Source organism: Hemicordylus capensis, chromosome 6, assembly GCF_027244095.1.
Source record: "Hemicordylus capensis ecotype Gifberg chromosome 6, rHemCap1.1.pri, whole genome shotgun sequence".
Taxonomy (NCBI): domain Eukaryota; kingdom Metazoa; phylum Chordata; class Lepidosauria; order Squamata; family Cordylidae; genus Hemicordylus; species Hemicordylus capensis.
In genome coordinates this window covers 48,354,268-48,373,991 of record NC_069662.1, presented here as the reverse complement: position 1 = coordinate 48,373,991, position 19,724 = coordinate 48,354,268, and the positions used below count along the sequence as shown (strand labels likewise).

The 19,724-nt window shown below is 44.2% G+C and overlaps 1 protein-coding gene across 4 annotated transcripts in view; it reads left to right on the top strand.

Annotated features, from left to right (window-relative positions):
- The window catches only part of ERBB2 (erb-b2 receptor tyrosine kinase 2), a 75,154-nt gene that overhangs the window by 22,913 nt on the left and 32,517 nt on the right, over positions 1 to 19,724 (top strand). For all 4 annotated transcript variants that reach the window (XM_053263591.1, XM_053263593.1, XM_053263592.1 and 1 more), the window contains exons 2-5: positions 6,286 to 6,437; positions 14,809 to 14,995; positions 17,304 to 17,444; positions 18,902 to 18,970. In XM_053263591.1, coding sequence (XP_053119566.1) covers positions 6,286 to 6,437; positions 14,809 to 14,995; positions 17,304 to 17,444; positions 18,902 to 18,970 — 549 coding nt within the window. The remainder of the gene's footprint in view (positions 1 to 6,285; positions 6,438 to 14,808; positions 14,996 to 17,303; positions 17,445 to 18,901; positions 18,971 to 19,724) is intronic.

Here is a 19,724-nt window from a genome sequence, read left to right as displayed (position 1 = left end):
TTGTGTCCTTGTAACAGCCTTGTTCTTACATCAAGGCTCTCCCACCGCACTGCTAACCCTGGGTTATGAAAACACCAGACTCCAAATAAGGGAAAGAATTTATGATATGGAGCGGCAAATTGATCAGGGCCCCATTCCGGTTGGTGTCTTTTGGGGCAATCAAATTCTGAGCTTTACCTGCCAACTACTTAAACCAGCTAACAGTCCCAAAGTACCACAGAGCCTTGACACTGGACCAATGCAATGCCTTGTGCACAGCTGTGACGGAAGGGAGATATCAAAGAATTCCACATGGAGAGCCTATATGCCCCTGTGGCTCTGGTGCGATTGAAATGACAGCTCATGTACTCTTGTACTGTCACTATTACCATGACATTCTGCATAATGTCATCTCTTCAGATATTAGCTCATATCTAGGCTGTACTGATTCCTTTTACCTAAATTTCCTCTTGGCAGATCAGAATGACTCTCGATCCTATAATGTGGCTAAGTTCTGCCTTCTAGCTAGCAAAACTTGTTTAGAGCTCATGAAGAACTAAATATTCTAAAGCCTATATGTATGTTGCCTCCACTTGCTGGATATGTTGCTGCCATACATAGTATGGAATACAATATGGTATGAGATTTAACACTGCTCTGTATTAATTACATAATTTTGCTGTCTTGCTACCTTTATACTCAGTGTCATTCTGCTATTAGTGTTGACTAACTTTTATATATACAGTAGTTTTATGTTCATAGTTTTAACTTTTAGTTTCTTCTACTTATTATACTATGTAATTTTATAGAGACTTTTTAATATTTTGTAGAAGCAGATTATTTGAACCTTTTGTTGTCTATTTTGCTGTTATGCTGGTCAAAGACCAAAATAAAGACTATGCTATGCTACATCAAGGATCGCTGCCTGAGCTGACCCCCTTCCTATTACTCGCTGCTGAAAACTATTCTCTTTCTGCTACATTTATTTACTCTGCAGTAGCCTGTTCTGCACCAATTCAAGAGCAAAAAGGATGTTTTAATTTTTGGTTCAGGATGTTCTGGAAAAAACAAAATTGTTGTCGTAGGTTACCATATTTAACAGCTCAGAATGAATCTCGGCCACTGCAGAAGGTTCTCCACTGCACTACATGATAGCTTAGTGTTAATTTGCATGTATTTACATTCATGTGCACTAGAATCCACATGGATCTGACTCCCATTCCGAGATATAATTTCTAGAGCAGTGTTCTTCATTGTAAGGCCCGAGGCCCAATGACTGCCTCCAACAACCCTGTGCAGCTTCCTGACTAGTTTGTTAAGGCTGTGCAAAGCTTCAGCTAAAGCGGAATATGCCACACAGTTCCTTGGCACCGCACAGAGGCAACTGTTTCCACTGTGCAGTGCTGCACTTTACCCAGTGCCAGTGGGGCTCCTTTAAGGAAATGAAGCTCTCTTGAGCCCCTGCACCATCTTGGAAGGGATGCTGGGGAGCAGTGTTCCCTCTAACAGGGATTCCCAGATGTTGTTGACTACAGCTCCCATAATTCCCAGCCAAAGGCCATTGCAGCTGGAAATGCTGGGAGTTGTAGTCATCAACATCTGGGAATCCCTGTTAGAAGGAACACTGCTGGGGAGTGTAGCCCTTCTTGGGGCTTTCTTCCTAGAGCACTTAAGAGAGGCCTCCATTTTTCTTAAAAGGGCCCTCCCAGCACTGAGAAAAGCACAGTACTACGTGGAGGTCAGCACAGTACTACGTGGAGGTCAGCACAGTGGAAAATGGCTCTCACATTGAAAGTTTTTTTTTTGGTCAAAGTGGACCCCACTTGAAATCACTGTTCTAGAGGCTTGAGCAGCATGGGCGGCCCTTCCATGGGGCAAGATGAGGTAGCTGCCTCAGGCCGCAGATTATTGGGGTGCCAGGAAGGCAGCAAGTTACCCTCCTGTTCTCTTCCACTTGACAAAAAGGGAGAGAAGAGGAGGAAGAAGGAGGTGTGTGCAAGGGGCAGCATTTGTCACCCTGTGCATCAGGCACACAGAAGTCTTGAGCTGCCAGCGTTGAAGAGGAACTGAAAAATCCAAGAGTGGCAAGCTTAATGCAGGTGTGCAAACTAAAAACATTTTAAACAGGCATTCCCCAAAGGCAGAATAAGGATTGTGTTTTTATCAGGGCAGGTACCAAAACAATGGTACTATGACTAATAAATAGGAAAGCTGACCTCTGCTAGCTGAATAAAAGAGGCACCTGTTATAGTGGTGATTCTCTTTATTTAGCAGGGGGAGAGCAACTGGCCTTATCCATCCCCAGCACAGCCTCCCTCGAGTGGCTGTTGTTGGTGTCTATCTTGTGTTTCTTTTTTAGATTTTGAGCCCTTTGGGGACAGGGAGCTATTTTATTTATTTATGTATATCTCTGTAAACTGCTTTGTGCACTTTTGTTGAAAAACGGTATATAAATATTTGTTGTTTTCGAATATGAAACTGCAACAGTTTGAGGGCTTGTAGGACTTGGGCTAAGATCATTTTGAGATAGTTTTCCAGCCTCTGGTAATGTATTGTAAATCCCAGTCCACTTGTTGTGCTGTTTGCTTTTAACCTGCTCTTTAGTCCCACCCCTGTTGATTGCTTAATTCCACCTGAATGTTGGAACTAACTTGATTCGCCCTTTCTTCTGCCAATCGGGATGTGTCAATGTTTTCCTGCCTGACCAAACTTTTATCTGATTAGGGGCTTGGATGTGTCTGTGGGAATGGTCCTGGAGCTGCCAATGAGCTCACAGCGTTGTGTTACCTGTCCTCTAGAGTCGGAGGCCAGTTCTGCTTCTCTTTCTGTTGCTTGTCTGTGCAAGCAAGAGGGTTGCGTAAAAGACCCACATGCAAAGGAGGGAAGGGAGTAAATGTGAGGGGGGAAACGCCCATCTCAACCTGAAAAACAAGCTTGTACCTCACCTTCCCTGAGTTTTATAACTGGCCTGTTTGTTCTTTCAAGAAGAAGAAGAAAATAACCTAATAACTAAGTGCATACTGTATATGCAATTAGGGCTCAGATTTGATCTTCAATGCAGGGACTTCAGAGCTGCAGAAAGACTCTCCTTACCTAGAGACCCCAGAGCGTTGTTTTTAGTCAATCCCCGCATACTGAAGATCACATTAAGTACTGATAGTGATGGATAAAAATGTCCGAATTTTGTTTTCCAACTCTTTCTGAAGAGTGCTCAAAGTGGTATAACATTAAAACTAAAACAAAAGGTGACAAAACTTTCAGACCAGTTCAAAATTAAACTGTACAGTTTTAAAACAGAAGAGAGGTAACAGCAGTTCTCTCTCTCTCTCTCTCTCTCTCTCTCTCTCTCTCTCTCACACACACACACACACACACACACACACACACACACACACACACACACAGAGACAGTTTTTTTAATTGGCAGTGACAGCTATTCAGAGAGGAGTTGGGAGGTTCTAAAGGGTGGGTGTCCCAACCTAGAAAACCTTGCTCTATATCTTCATAGCTTTCCCCATATAAAGTGGCATATGAAGCAGTGGGTCATCTACTGATCTTGTGATACATGAAGGTACTCATGAAAAGATGCTAGAACTACTACCAGAGTAGGTCCAAGACATTTTGGTACCTGGAGTAGGAAATTCAAACACTTGCCCCTTTACATGCAATAATTAGCTTAGGCTGCAACTTGCCAGGAAGTTCTCCTGATCAATTCCAAAATGGAGTTGCTTATTTCAATGGGATTTACGCAGGAGACATTCCTGGTGGATTGTACCCAATGGCTTAGATCTGACAGTCTCTCTCACTCTGCTGCTTTTGATGATACCTACCATCTGCTGGCTGAAATCCACTCCACTTCATTGGCTGCTGCTTGTGTGAGGACAGGGAAACTTATAACTCTGTGATGTCATGGCACATGTTTTGTATGAGTAGATGTTACCAAAGGAGTAGTATGGGAGAAGGAGAAGGAAATGCAGGGCTGTGGCTTTCTGTGACAGCCAAGTGGCTTTTGTACTCTCCCATTCTATTTTCTCTTTATCACTTTCTGTGACCCTTCTGCTGATATTGATTGACTAGCCTGAGGGCCCATATGGTAGGAAGAGTGTTATGTCCCCTGAAAGTTTTTCATATGGGTCTTTTAAAGCCCTTTAACTCGCATCTCCTCTGGAATGGAGTGGGGTGTTCACATATCGGCCAGATTTACCTCGAAGTCCCTGTGAGTTATTGAGGAGCAGTTCACACACAATTTGGGTTTTCCACTGCATGTTAGAGTGTAGCCCAATTTATATCCCAGGTTAAAAAATCCATTATTTGTGACAGGTTTTTTTGGACAACTTTGAGTTCACAGTAAAGCCTTCCTGTAAACTTGAAGTGAAGCCTGCTGTGTGTAAAAACAAAAACAAAAAACAAAAAAACCCTGATGAAGAGAATAGGGCTATTCACACATTATATTGTATGCATGTTCAGGTATCTATACACACATGCATGATTTGGGGTGCATGGCCGCATGCATTTTAAAAGTGAATCCAGGTACTGGACTCCTCAAATGCAGGGTACAGATTGTATATATTGCTGATGTGCATTGAACATAATGCAGGAATAATGGTAGATACTTACAAATCAACAAACATTGTACATGTGTGCAAAGTAATGTGTGTATAGTCTTGGTAAATGCTCAAAAAGCATTTATGTTTATTTTAAAAATCTTGTTTAATTGCTTTTATACCCCCTTTTAAGGTTTGTGTTGTCAGATAAAGGATAGTGATTTCTTCCAAAGTTAATGAGGAATTGCCCCGTTAGCGTAATTTATTTCAGTTTGACATGGAATGTTGAGTTTATCAATTCAGAGCCAAATTTATTCAAAATCAGAGGTCATAACAAAATATTAACACTGCATGAGCAGAATTCAGTGTAGTTTTGAAGAGTGTGACTGTACTTCATATGTCGAGTTTTTCAAAACCACAGTGTTTTCAGGGCCCTTGCTGAGAAGCAGCAATTCCTTCCTACATAAAGGCTGCTGGAACATATTGGAGGTAATACAGGAAGTCAATCGGAAGCTCCAGAAATAGGTCATCAAGTTAAAAGGACAGCGTTTCCTATAGAAATGGATACTTCTGCATTGTATTTGGTATCCAGAACCTGGGGGAGGATTTTATTGAGGCAACGGCTGTACGTGGGAGCATGAATGCCGATCAGTTACATTTTCAATAATGGGGGAGAGGCACAGGAAGTAGTGGGCTTTTTGAAAGGATGAGAGAAGTTCCTGCTTGGTTTGGAAAAAACCTGGATGGATTCCAAGCGTTGAGACTGAGTTGTGTGCTAGGTTCCTGGAGCCAAAAACAAACAAACAAAACAACCCCAAAATCTGGCTGCTTAGTTCAAGCCAGTCTATTAAATTACCACTCTTCACAGCAGGAAAGTAACTTGTCTAGGGAGCAAGAGATTGTTGGTTCAAATCCCCGCTTGTATGTTTCCCAGGCTATGGCAAACATCTATATCGGGCAGCAGCGATATAGGAGGATGCTGAAAGGCATCATCTCATACTGCATGGGAGATGGCAGTGGTAAACCCCTCCTGTATTCTACCAAAGAAAACCACAGGGCTCTACTGATTCTCAAGGCACAACTTTACTTTCACAACCTCTTTAACCTGCCTGTCACACATCGCAGAAATGCAAAAAGTGCAGCTTTCTTCTCATGGAGATGCAGTGTTAAGGGGAAAGTTGCTTGTTGGATTTCTATCTGCTATGCAGCTGTTAAAGGCACAGGACTGGAAAGGACAGCCCTAATCCAGAATAGTATAATGGTTAGAGTGTTGAAGTAACACCAGGGAGACAAATCCCTGTTCAGCCATGAAACTCTGAGTGACTTTGGGCCAGTTACCTATCTCTCAGCCTAACTTATATCTCACTGGGTTGTTGTGAGGATAAACATAGCCCTGTACACCATTCTGGGCTCCTTGGAGGAAAAGCGGATGTAAATGTAAGAAATAAATAAATAAAACACCAGGTTGAGCATGATGTGGCTGAACACACAGAGTCCACGCAAATGGAGTTCCTTGCCCAAACTGGTTCAGCACTGAACCTGTGCACGATGCTCAATTCATGCACATCCCTTACTTTGGAGGTATGGATTTTAGCCCCATGCCAGTTTAACCCCAAACCCACCCACCGCCAAATGAGCCCATAACAAGGAGGTCAGGCTCATCCTTGGTCCTCTTAGAAACCAGACATGGCACCAAGGCCAATCAGATTTCAAACGCTGTGCTCTAGAATTCAGCCTCACTGGAATTTCTTCTTGCTCACAGTTTGCACAGGGACGGACATGAAGCTACAGCGTCCCTCTAGCCCAGAAAACCACTATTCTACCTTCAGCCATCTCTATAAGGACTGTCAAGTTGTGCAAGGCAACCTGGAGATCACCTACTTGGAAGCAGGTGTTGACACGTCCTTTCTCAAGGTAGGTAGGAATGATGTTGGAAATTCATGCGTGCGCCCAAGGTCACTTCCCTTTCTTTATGTGGGAATGGGGAGAGAAGGGACAGGGAAAGTGGGCAAGTGCTCCCAGTTAGGCTATCTCTCTCTTTGCTGAATTGGGGTTTAGACAAGGCATATGGAGGAACAGGGGATTGAAAAAGTGTATCCTACCTGGTGCTGAGCAGTCAGAGTTCACTATCATGTCTCCGGATTTAGCTCTGCCTACAGTGGAATCTGATTATGTTGCACATGATCAGGAGTGCCCAAAATAAGCAGGGGCTGTCTCTGTGGCCACCACTCACTTCATCAAGAAGCCACACTAGCTTTGAGTGATATTATTGTACCTGCAAGCAAGCAGGGCTATGTTGGCAGACACAACTTTTGACCACACTGAACAGCAAGCCCCAGCCACTTTAGAGGATGCAATACAGTAATGCAAGAAATGGAGTTGGACCCAACGTTAGGTTTGGACCCATGAAATCAGCATTTAGATGCTTGCTCAGCCTTCATTGTGTGGTTGTGGGCAAGCTATTGTCTTTCAGCCTCAGTTTTTATCTGTACAATTTTTAAAAAATAGCCACTTGTCTCTTAGGAGGGTTGTGAGAATGAATTAGTGCTACAGAATCCGCCCCCCCCCCCCCGCAATTGCTCTTTAAAAATTCAGTAATAGAAAATGAGTGGAGACCCATGACATTTTCAGGCCGTTTGCTTACTCTGCAGCAGGGGCTACTCTAGAACAAGTAGTTTGAGGGAGCAAAGGCGTGGCAAAGGACATTATTAGGGAAGTGAGTAGGGATGTGCACGGAACCACAGAGGCGTGGTACGGCACTGAGGGGAGTGTGGCTTTAAGGGCGGAGGTGGTGGTACTCCCCCACCCCACCCCACCCCCCGCCGCTCTTCCTCCTCCGGCGCTGGACTTTGCTAAAACGTTTTTGGGGTGGCAGAGTTCTTCCCTGCTGCCCCTGCCCCCGTCGTCATCTCCCGATAATACAAGCATGCGTGGCTTATAGAAGTACCAGCTTCTACTGCTTGTATTCTCGGGAGACAAGGACGGGGGCAGGGGCGGCAGGGAGGAACTCTGCCGCCCCAAAATTGTTTTAGCAAAGTCCAGCGCCGGAGGGGGAAGAGTGGCGGTGGGGGAGGAGTACTACCCCCCGTCCTTATAGCCACACTCCCCCCCACCCCCCGCCGGACTGGCCGAATTCTGGACCAGTCCAGAGGCCTCTTGCATGGCCCCAGACCGATCCATGCACACCCCTAGAAGCGAGGAGTTTGCTATATATTAAATACTGATAGAGGTAAGGTAACTAATGTGGTTAGTTTGTTTCCCTTATTAATGAAGCTTGATGGGCATTTTCAAACATATGCAGGAAACAGGCCAGATTCCTCTTAGAAAATAGTTGGGTTTGGGTTTTTTTTGTTGTTGTTTTTTAATTAAGCCAAACTCTCCAGTCGGCTTTCCAAGCTAGTTTTCTCTTCCTATCTGAGACCATGTGTCATGAAAGACTGGAGTGGGGAGAGAGGGCAATACCAGGCCAGCTGAAATCTGCAGGGGCAATGTCCCTGCACTAGGGATGTGCATGAGCCATTCGTGCACTCACCGGTGGGGCAGGAAGTGGTTCCCTTACAAAGCAAGTGAGGAGCGCCTTACTTGCTCGTCCCTGCCCTGCTGCTTTTCCGCCGGCTGCGCCCACTCTCCAAGCAGCTGCTGGTGGTGGAAAAGCGATGGGGCGGGGACGAGCAGGTAAGGAGCTCCCTACCTGCTTTTAAAGGGAACTGCTCCCCACCCTGTCGAGTCGAATGCTGGTGCCCGAGCTGGTTCAGCACTTCTGAGAAGAGGCACTGAACCAGTATGCACATACCTACCCTGCACCCCACTACATACACGGTCTCACCCAGTCCAGATCCTAGCCAGGAAGGAAGATAAGGGATTGAGCTGGCTCCTAGGAGGCTGAAGGAGCCTCATACCTACCTAGGGATTGGAACATAGGAAGCTACCGTCTATCAAGTCAGATCATTGGTCCATCTAGCTCAGAATTGTCTACACAGACTGGCAGTGGTTTCGCCAAGGTTACAGGCAGGAATCTCTCCCAGCCCTATCTTGGAGATGCTAGGGAGGGAACCTGGGACCTTCTGTATGCAAGCATGCAGATGTTCTTCTCAGAGCGGCCCCATCCCCTAAGAGGAATATCTTACAGTGCTCACACAGGTAGTCTCCCATCCAAATGCAATCCAGGGTGGACCCTGCTTAGCAAAGGGGACAATTCATGCTTGCTACCACAAGACCAGCCTTTGCTGCTTTTTCTTGGGTAGAGGAGTGAGTGAATGAGGCATCTTTATGTCGGAGCTAGGACTCGGGCAGCATCAACTCTCAGCTGCAGTGTCTCAGAGTGATCACTGGGAGTGGGGGGGGGGGTTTAGGGTCATGGATATAAGGGCTGGACTCCTCCCCTCTTTGTTCTTCCAGTGTTAGTCTCCATTTTGTCTCTCCAGAGATGGCTGTTTGTTTCGGTCTCTCTCTTCAGCCATGAGCTACAGCTGAAATTTAAGCTGCAGGCTTTTTTCCACGTTTGTTTGTAACCTTTCCTTTAAACAAATCCTTGTAGTTCTTCAGTACTAACGAACTGTCTCAAGACCTCTTGCTTTCAGAGGTGCTCTTACCCCTGGACTTTGGGGACCCACTCTTCTCCCCCCCCCAGACCTTGGAGACCCAGTCTGTGGCCTCCAAGGGGGCCTCCAAAGGTCTAGGGGGCCCTCCTACCACCACCCCATCACTACCCTGAAGCACCGAACTGCGGCGCCAAAAACGTCAAGAATTCTAGACGCGCCATGTGCGTGGCCGGTGTGGGGCGGTGAGCTGAGCAGGCCTACCCCACCCCGTGGTGGTGGTGGCATCGGTGAGGGGTGGAGTGGGAGCGGCCGCTGGTTTGCCCTGTCTGGCCCAGCAGCCCTTGAGAACTGCGAAGAAGCTCAATCACACCTGCGCAGTTAGCTGACATTATTCTAATTGTGCAGGTGCCCTGGAGCTTCCTCACAGTTCTCAAGGGCCACTGGGCCGAATGGTCAAACCCAGCAGCCACTGCCACTCCGCCCGCTGACGCCGCCACCACAAGGGTAGGGGAGGCCTGCTTGGCTCACCCCCACACCCTGGCCATGCACATGATGTGGCTGGAATTCTTGGAGTTTTTGGCACCGCGGTTCGGTGCTGTGGGGCAGCGGCGGGTTGGGATGGTGGCAGGAGGCCCCCACTGGGCCTTTGGAGCCCCCACTGGACCTTCTGGTACTGCAGTTCAAAAACTGCAGGTTTAACATTTTTAAAAAGGTAACTTTTTAATTTTAACTCGGGTGGGGGTGGGGGCGGGCGGGCTCCGAAGCCCTTCAGGTCCAGGCACCAAAATTACCTAGGTGTGCCGCTTTGTTGCTTTCTCACCAAACTGGTTTTGCTTTGCTATTTGGGGACTGAATTGCCATTCATCCTCTACACTTTAGACAATGGCTTTAAAAAACAACAACAAACCCAATTAATTTAAGCTATAGGACCATAATATTGTCTGATACTTTGCTGTAAAGTTCCAGTCTGATGGATGGGGAAGCAAAGCAGGAAAATTTTTGTAGAGGAGCACCCGCTACCCCTTGAAGTCATCCCTGCTCTGAAGGATGCGGCATGTAAGACTTAGTGTCCAATGCCGCCTCAGCTGGATGTTCAACTCTCCTTATGGATCCAAACCAGTCAAAAGAATGTGTCCCGGATGCTTTTGCGAAAACAGATTTAGATTGATCTGAGAACCAGAGGTTTGACAGGCAAGCACTACATAGTCAAACAGTGACTAAGGAGCAAATGAAGTACAGGTTGCTCTTGTTATTCGCAGGGGTTCCGTTCTAGTTTATAGGTGCAAATACAGAAACTGCAAATAATGTAACTGTACCCCTATGGGAATCTAGGTGTTAGGTTGCTACAAATACACAAAAGGCTAAAAAATCACGAGCGGGGAAGCATAATAAAGAGAAATCAAGTACTCTACCTTGCTCTTTAGGTCTCTGGCTCTCCAGCAATGCCCCCCTCCCCCAAACCCCTAATTCAGCCCATTTTAGCAAATAAAAATTCAGGGGAATTTTTTTCTTAAAGAGCCACAAAATGGCTCCATACTGCCTTCAGACTGGAAATGACCCCAGAAGTCATTTCCAGGGGCCTCAAATCGCGGAGGTGGAGGAGAAGGAGAAGGAGGAGAAGAAGCCTATTTTTGCACCCACAGATATGGAAATGAGCTGTAGGGTTGTCATATTTTGGCTTTCCAAATCTGGGCACCTACTTTGCATATTATGTAAACTGACTTGTAAATATTTTTTGAGCAGAATAGTAACTGCACGTTTTGCTCCATAACTCCGATTCTACAAGGGCTAGAACTTAGCTTGAAGAAGAAGAAAGAAATCTGAAATCTGGTGGGCTAAGCAATCTGGGTGAGATGCTTAAAATCTGGGTTAAACCCGGAATTCCAGGAGGTGTTGTGAGTAAGCCAGTAGTACATCACTCAGTCATTTGGGAAGTGGGGAAGCGAGGGCAAGCAGGGAAACAAAAACAAAAACTGAAGCAACAGAGGCATGGCAACTCTAAAACCAGGTCTCTAGGACCTCACCGCAGATATGTGAAACTGTGGTTGCTGGAACCATGGATAATGAGGATAATGTGTAATGGGAGTCTAAATTACTGCTATTAACTTAACCACCTAACTAAATGCATAAATTGTATAATTCAGATACATTTACCCCTTCTTTTACAACATTTTTTGTGTGTGTGCACGCATGGTTAATTCACAGCTTTAGCTATAGCTGTTTTCAACAGTTGGGCTGCATTGTGCCAACAAACTTTCCTTTCAGCTGGCATTTTATTTATTGATGCTGCTGTGGCCACCTCTTCATCAGCAGTCTCTGTCATGGGGATTTTTTGTATCTCCCTCTCCTGCAGGCTCAGCAAGTTGAATTCTCCCTTGACTCAGGCAAGGATTGCCTCTTGGCTTTTAGACAGGATCTTCTCAGCTTTTACACTAGAGCAGGCCTGCTCAATTTAAGCCCCATCAGCTGTTTTTGGCCTACAACCCCCATAATCCCCAGCCACAGAGGCCAATAGTCAGGGATTATGGGAAATGTAGGCCAACATCTGCAGAAGGGCCAAAGTTGAGCAGTCTTGCACTAGAGCTTCTTTAGATGTCAAGGAGATTTCTCTTCCAGCTATCAGTTTTTATTACTCCTTTAGGTCCAGGGGTAAAAAATGAGAAAAAGTAGGAAACTCACCCCACCCAAAGACTGGAAGCAGAAAAAACTGCAAATTCAAAACAAAACAAAAACCGTTCTCTTACTAAATATTTTCTTTCTTACAATGATGCAGTAAATGTTTTACAAGGCATAGTTTTAAAATATTATCACTTCCTGCCCGTTATTTTTTCAAAATGCTGTATAACAGCTAGGTGATATGAAGAAGCTTTATGTAAGACAGTGAAAGATATTAGAAAATGACAATTCTAATCCTGGACAATAGTGTGTGTGTGTGTCTATATAGTTATCTATAGTTAGAGTGTGTGTGTGTGTGTGTGTGTGTGTGTGTGTGTGTTCTCTCTCTCTCTCTCTCTCTCTCTCTCTCTCTCTCTATATATATATATATAATCTAGGATTAGAACTGTAATTTCTTAATATTTTTCATTGTCTTACATAAAGCAATATAAATTTCAAATCCCAGATGCATTTTGGCCTTTGACCCTCACAGGACACGCTGTCTACTAGAGGAACACACAGACCTGCCGTGGGCCCTTCTTTGCTTGTTGCCTCTTTCCTCTGGCCTCCCTTCCTCTTTGACCTGGAGAGTGGTGGATAATACTGTACTGTACTGTACTATCCTCCCTGATTTGACCCGTTTTTCAGGGAGAGATTTTCTCATCTCAGAGAAATGTGACACCATGTTTCACCCTCCTACAGGGAAACAAGCAGCCTAATGCCCTGCCTGCTTGTGTGGAGAGAGTGAGAAGAGAGTCCAAGGGGGCAGATGCTGCAGGAGGCTTGTTATGGGTAGCAAAGCCTCGGGAGAAATCTGAACATTCAGATTGGGTAGTTTGGACTCTGCTTCCTCCTGGTCCCACCCCACCCCACTTTGACACCAAGATCCACACAACGAAGTACATCAACTGCATCTTACAAGTTGAGCTCTAGTTTACTTATGACATTTACAATTATATCTCTTTTTAGCTCTTTTAAAAAAGGAACTATGTACTAATTAAATGTTACATAGTTCATTCTGTGTCTTTAAAAGAGTAAAGTGAATTTAAAATATGATGCAAAAATAAGCTACATTTATTTATTTATTTATACTGCCTTTCATAACGCATCTCAAGGCAGTTTACCAAAGTTAACTGTGAGAGTGTGCTGAACATAAGCATAATTAGACATCTTTTAATGACTTTATTTTCTTAATTTTAGTATGGAAATCATTAAAGTACATTATCTTTTTTAATGTACAAGTTCAACTTAATCTCAGCTGTATAAATCTCAATCACTATATATATATATATATATATAGTGTGTTTGTGTGTGAGAGAGAGAGAGAGAGAGAGAGAGAGAGAGAGAGATGATGTTTCACAACATTTCTGTGTGTTTTTTCTGTTTTAGTTTAGTTTTTTCCCATGGCTTCAAAATTTCTGGAAATGTTGCATCTTTCTTCTCTCCCTCTGTTAACTGGCCACTCCCCATGCATGGTCCATGACACCTGACTTGCTCACTTGAGCCTTCATTCAGTAGGTATCCTTTGAGCAGTGCACCTGCTGTTCTGGGCCAGGGGTGCCATTTCAAATTTCAGGGGTGGGAAATGGGGGCAGGGGGGCAAGTTTCAACACAAGATTCAAAGGGCCTGCTTGTAGATCTGCCAGTCCAAGTAGAGGTTCCCTAGCACCTAGAAAAATCGGGCAAGGCCCCTTTAAGCAACAGAGTGAAGGGGTCCTCTCTACCTAGGTAGCAGCCATAAAAACAAGCAGTTGGCCCTAAACAGCTATTGGAGCAACACCCCTCTTTTACTGCTATTCCCAGCTCTCTTGTGGTCCTGCTCAGAGCTATTGGAGGTCCTGACCCCATTCCTCTCAAAGCTGTTTGTGTCCGTGTACACCTTAAGTGGCGCAGTGGGAAAATGCTTGACTAACAAGCAGAAGGTTGCCGGTTTGAATCCCTGCTGGTACTATATTGAGCAGCAGTGATATAGGAAGATGCTGAAAGTCGTCATCTCATACTGTGTGGGAGGACACAATGGTAAACCCCTCCTGCATTCTACCAAAGAAGACCGGTCACCAGGAGTCGACACCGACTCGATGGGACAACTTTACTTTACTTTTCCTCAGCCTAAGACAGGAAAATTTGGCACTCTAGCGTAAATAAAAGACTGGCTTCTGGCCCTAAAGAGCTTATAATTTAAATGTATCAACTCTTTTTGGTACCTCATAACAGTGGTTTTCAAATTTTCTCCTGCAGGAAACATTTTCCAGGTAAACTCACCTGCTGATGAACCCCAGCTCATTCCAGAAAGTTTCTGGGACATATTCTTGGGGAAGACAGGATTGTAGGGCTTCATTGTGTTCTCTGCTCCCATTAAAAGTAGGTCTAAATCAGACCCAGTGCTCCCCTGTAGCTGTACATTTCAGGGGAAGATCAGTAATGGTGCACAAGCTGTCTTCGTGGAAAACTTGTATACTGTTACAGATCTTGTGACCAAGAAACCCCTGATTAATCTTTCAAGGAACCACAATGTACTCCAGAATATGAAAGGCCACTTCCTTAGAATTGCTATAGTAACGTGGTCAACACAGTGCAATATGCATCCTTGTTGTTTTGTTTAAGCAAAGAGATGCGTACCTTTGGCAAGTATACAGGCACATTTGATTGTCTTAATATCAACAGTATCTCAGTGTGTATAGCCTATGACAGGGATTCTCAATGTTGGGTCCCCAGCTGCTATTGGCCTTCAACTTCCATAATCCCCAGCCCCAGTGGTCTTTGGTTGGGGATTATGGGGGATGAAGTCCAATAACAGCTGGGGACCCAACGTTGAGAATCCCTGGTCTATGAGATTGCAAGAGGTATAGCTGATTCTAGGGAATTAATCATAGGCGGAGTGACACACAAAGGCAAGTTAGCTGCCCCTGGTGCCTTGCCCTGCTCTTGTAATGCTGTGATTTGGCACAAGTGAGCTGATCTATGGGAATGGGTATGAATGGTCTTATTTCTGGGGGGGGCTGGTCTAGATGGCCTCAAGTGTCATAAATCTAGGATTCATTGCTCTATTTATTTATTTATAAATCTATTTCTCTCTCTGTGACTCTCAGAACATCAGAGAAGTCCAGGGCTATGTGCTGATTGCCAAGAACCATGTGAGTCGCTTGCAACTGGACAGCCTCCTCATCATTCGTGGGAACCAGCTGTATGAGGAAAAATATGCTCTGGCTGTCCTTGACAACACCAACTCCAGTGAGGATGTGGGACTGCAGGAGCTTGGCATGTTGAAACTGACAGGTATGGAAGGAGGAATTGGGTCTCAGGAATAGGGTATCGGATATTGAGGCTGGCTGGAAGGTGCAAAGTTAGTCTGTGGGTGAAGACCTTTGCTGAGGACAGTGGCTCCAACGAAGCTTTGTATAGCTCGGACTTGGTGACAAATTTTAATCCCATATACATAACGCCTTCTGTAAATGTCACTTCTTAGACAAACAGCATCCCATTAACAGGTGGCATAAAACTGACCACACACAGATACAAAATTCCTCCTATAACCTAATGAACCAAGGAGTTCAGTACAATGTATCAGTGTAGATGCAGGGAGGAGTAATAGGCCTGAGACAATGCTATAGCCAAGGGAGCCCCTACCCCAGATCCTCTCCAGGTGTTTCCCATCCCCTTGCTGCTTCTGTCAGTCATGGCACCTGTGCCACAGCATTGACTATCCATAACCCAGATGAGTGTGGGTTTTTTTAGCATTCTACCTTTTCACATATACTTTTGTGCTTTGGAACCTCTCTGTGTCTACTTAAGAAACCCTGTGTGTGGTGAAAGATACTGGGGCATGTTCTACTTTGTGGGGCACAGAACTGCACATTCAAATAGCATTCTAAAACCTGATTATTTTGTTAAGAAAGAACTGTGCCATTTCAGATGGCAGGCAGTGGATTATGTTTTTGAATTGTCTCATATTTAATACCCCCCTGCAAATGGAAAACCAGCACAGCAGGGAAGGTTTGCTCAAGAGCCTTTGATGAGGAGCTTTATCAAAAGCTTTTTGAATGTCCAAATATACTATGTCAACTGGATCAACTTTATCCATATGCCTGTTGACACTCTCTAAGAACTCCAATGTATTAATAAGGCAAGACTTACCCTTGCAGAAGCCATGCTGGTTCTCCTTCAGTAAGCTCTGTTCTTCTATGTATTTAATAATTTTATCCTTATCCTTTTCATCAACTTACCCGGGACAGATGATAAGCTAACTGGCCTGTAATTTCCTGGATTCCCCCTGGATCCCTTTTTTGAAAATTGATATTACATTGGCTACTTTCCAGTCCTGTGGTACCGAGCCTGATTGTAGGAACAAATTACATGTTTTTGCTAAGAGATCAGCAATTTTGCATTTGAGTTCTTTTAGAACTCTTGGGTGTATGCCATCTGGTTCTGGCAATTTGTTAATTTTTAATTTTTCAGGACAGTTTAGAACGTCATTTCTCATCAGCTCTGTTTGACTTACTACTTCAGTATCCATTCCTGATAAACTCCATTCAGGAGCAGGTATACACTCAGTATCCTCTGCTGTGAAAACAGATACATAGAACTCATTCAGCTTCTCTGCAGTCTCCATATCTTCCTTAATTATCCCTTTCACTCCCTTATCATCTAATGGACCAACCACCTCCCTGGCAGGTTTCCTGCTTCTGATTTATTTAAAGAAGTTTTTGTTGTTCTCCTTGACACTTCCAGCTATTTTATCCTTACACTCTTCTTTTGCACCCCTTATTGTCTCCTTGCATTTCTTTTGACAGAATTCACATTCCTTTCTGTTCTCTTCATTTGGGCAGGACTTCCATTTTCTGAAGGAAGTCTTCTTGTCTGGGATATTTGAGAAGCTTGGAAAGTAGCATGGCATCTAGGGAGGAGGAAGGGGGATTGTCCTCACAGTTGGGCTCATAATGAGTATATAATCACAGGAAAGATCCCAACTTTTCACCTCCGTCTTGGGCAGGATGAGATCAATGGAGTTTTTGTCTGGCTACCATGGACAGGCAAAACCTGTGGACCCCTTGTTTCAGTTCAGCCAAAGGTTGCTGAAGTCTCCTTTTAGAAGTGGATTGTGTAGTAGACCATTTTTCTTAACTGCCTTTTCCATATGGTTGATTGATGAGTACCACCAGGTGCATAGTGGCTCCACTATTGTGGAATTCCCTCCCCAAGGAGATCAGACAGCCCACCCTGCCCACTATCTTTTGACAAATGCTGAAAGCGTTTCTGTTACAGAACATCTTACTTATTTACTTACTTATTTATTTATTTAACATATTTTCTATTGCCCAAAACTTACATCTCTGGTGTTCTACTGTTCAAATTTAAGTTTTTAATGGTTGCTATTTTAATGTAAGTTGTTTTAAATTACTGTAATTTTGTGTTAACATTATTGTTTTTTTTACTGGTTTTTATTTTATCATTGCGTTTGTAAAGTGTTTTGACAATTTTGGTTATAAATGAGGTAGAAATAAGCTTTAAACAAACCAGCCAAACAAAAATGAGTGGTGTTCTTGGTTCTTTGCTCATTCTTTCTTTTCATCTGCCCTCTTTTCAGAGATCTTGAAAGGTGGTGTGATTGTAGAAGGCAACCCACAGCTGTGCTTCCAGGAGACCATCAAGTGGGATGCCATCTTTCACAAATCCAATTATTTGTGGCGCAACCACACTTCAATCGGCCACAGTCGTAGTAGAACATGTAAGCATCCTCTTTTAGATTCAGTGCTATGTGTAGGCACAGAATTCTGTGTTTGAAATAAAATTCTGAATTCTTAGGGGGCTGGGCTGCCAGGAACACATCACATCCATGCTCAATATCCATGGGGATGGGCAAGAGGGGGCATCCACCCCACCCCTGATTGAGCCAGCTCCCATTGAATTGCATGGGGCATACTCCCAGGTAAGTGGGTATAGGATTGCTGCCCACCCACCCCGGGCCTGTGGATACCAATGCCAGTATCTCTACTGGTTCTTTAATCAGTGATGTGAAGTCTATGCTTAACAACAACAGAAGCTTAAGATTCTGCACCAAAGCAAGCTGAACTTGACAACCTGTATCAGTACAACATACTGGCTGACATCCTGATTAAATTACTCCTGAGTAGTCCTATGAAAATTGAGTAGTCCTTTAGAGTAACTCCTGAATAGTACTCTTCAGTAAATTAGCCTGGATGGCGGCCAATGGCATTTCTTTGCTTATTCTGCTTTCGCTAGCCATGCAGAGGAGAAAAATAGCTATGCTCTGAGACCACAGTCTCTAGTCCTTGGAAATCATTCTCCTGCCTTCTGGATTCTGAAATTTCAGCAGGCTACCACCAGGGCTATGTATATTCTGCCCCCAAACAACCTAGCTCTTTGCCAAGAAGAGCTGCATTGGGCTTACTGTATACATTGTGCAAACTGAGCAACTTTGTATTGCTGTTTTTGCATAATTCTAGTTTTGTTGGTTGTGGGGAGGGGTGAAATGGGCACTACATCCTTATACCATATGCATCAAGATTATGCTCTTGTGGATCTGGTAACGTTGAAACAACTGCTCATGTTCTTCTGTATTGTGATTATTACAGAGACATAAGACGCCAACTAATTGCCCCACTTTTGATTAATTTTCCGGGTTGTGGAGATGATTTTTATTTAAACTATTTGCTCACTAATCCTAATTCGGATGTTATTCATATTGTGGCCAAATATTGTTATATAATATGCCAAATGCATATAAATATAGTCTGATTTTATATTATTATGATTTTCTTATTTGTTTTATATTGTTGTATTGCTGGTCTACAGCCGAAACAAAGTTTTACTTACTTACTCCTTATCCCAGACACAGCCTTTGGGAACTTTATTTGGCTTTCTTTCTGGCTTCTCAGACTTCAGCAGGCATGGATCAACACACTATCAACCAAACATTTGCAACAATGAGGGCTAGAAACTTGCCTTTTAGAAATGAAGTTCTGAGATTCTAAAGCAGCAGGATTTTGAATACCCATGACTGCATTCTGTCTTCCTGCATACACAAAATTCCCAGAGCTCCTCCTGGCTAGCACAACACATTTCTTCTCCAGCCTGTTTTGTGATCTGATTTTTTGCATATATCCACCTATTAAGGTGGTGACCTTTCTGCTTTAACAAGGACTCTTTGTTTTCTCTCTCCAGGCCCTGACTGCAAAACAATCTGCCCTGAGGGCAAGTGCTGGGGAGAAGCAAAAGGGAGCTGTCAAATATGTGAGTAGCAGCTTCTTATGATCTTATGACCTCCCCACATGTTTGAGATGAGAGAGCAGGGCCAGTTCCACCCAGGGGGGTATGATATCTAGGCAAACCTGAGTCCTGGTACTGACTGAAAGAGGTTCCCCCCCTCCACTTGCTTTCCTGTAGATGCTAGAAGCTGGTTTGCCTTATTCTCTGTTGCTGAACACCTGCCCCAAGGGAAAAGCCTTCAGTGGAAAGAGGACCTTCTGGATTTGCTCAGATAATTGTACTACAGCCTAATCTCTCTCTCTCTGCCCCATTCTTGGTGATCTCAGCTTTCCCCACTTCCTCAGGCATCGTCTCCTGCCCATCCCCAGCTTCCTGGCCTCTTATGATGGCCTGGGTTGTCCTTGATGTAGCCTTAGTACATTGATTGATTGATTGATTTGATTGATTGATTGATTACGTGCCATCAAGTTGGTGTCGACTCTTAGCGACCACATAGATTCTCTCCAGGATGATCTGTCTTCAACTTGGCCTTTAAGGGGTCTCAGTGGTGCATTCATTGCTGTCGTAATCGAGTCCATCCACCTTGCTGCTGGTCATCCTCTTCTTCTTTCTTTCAACTTTCCTCAGCATTATAGACTTCTCAAGGGAGCTGGATCTTCGCATAATGTGTCCGAAGTATGATAGTTTGAGCCTGGTCATTTGTGCCTCGAGTGAAAATTCTGGATTGATTTGTTCTATGATCCATTTGTTTGTTTTCCTGGCTGTCCATGGTATCCTC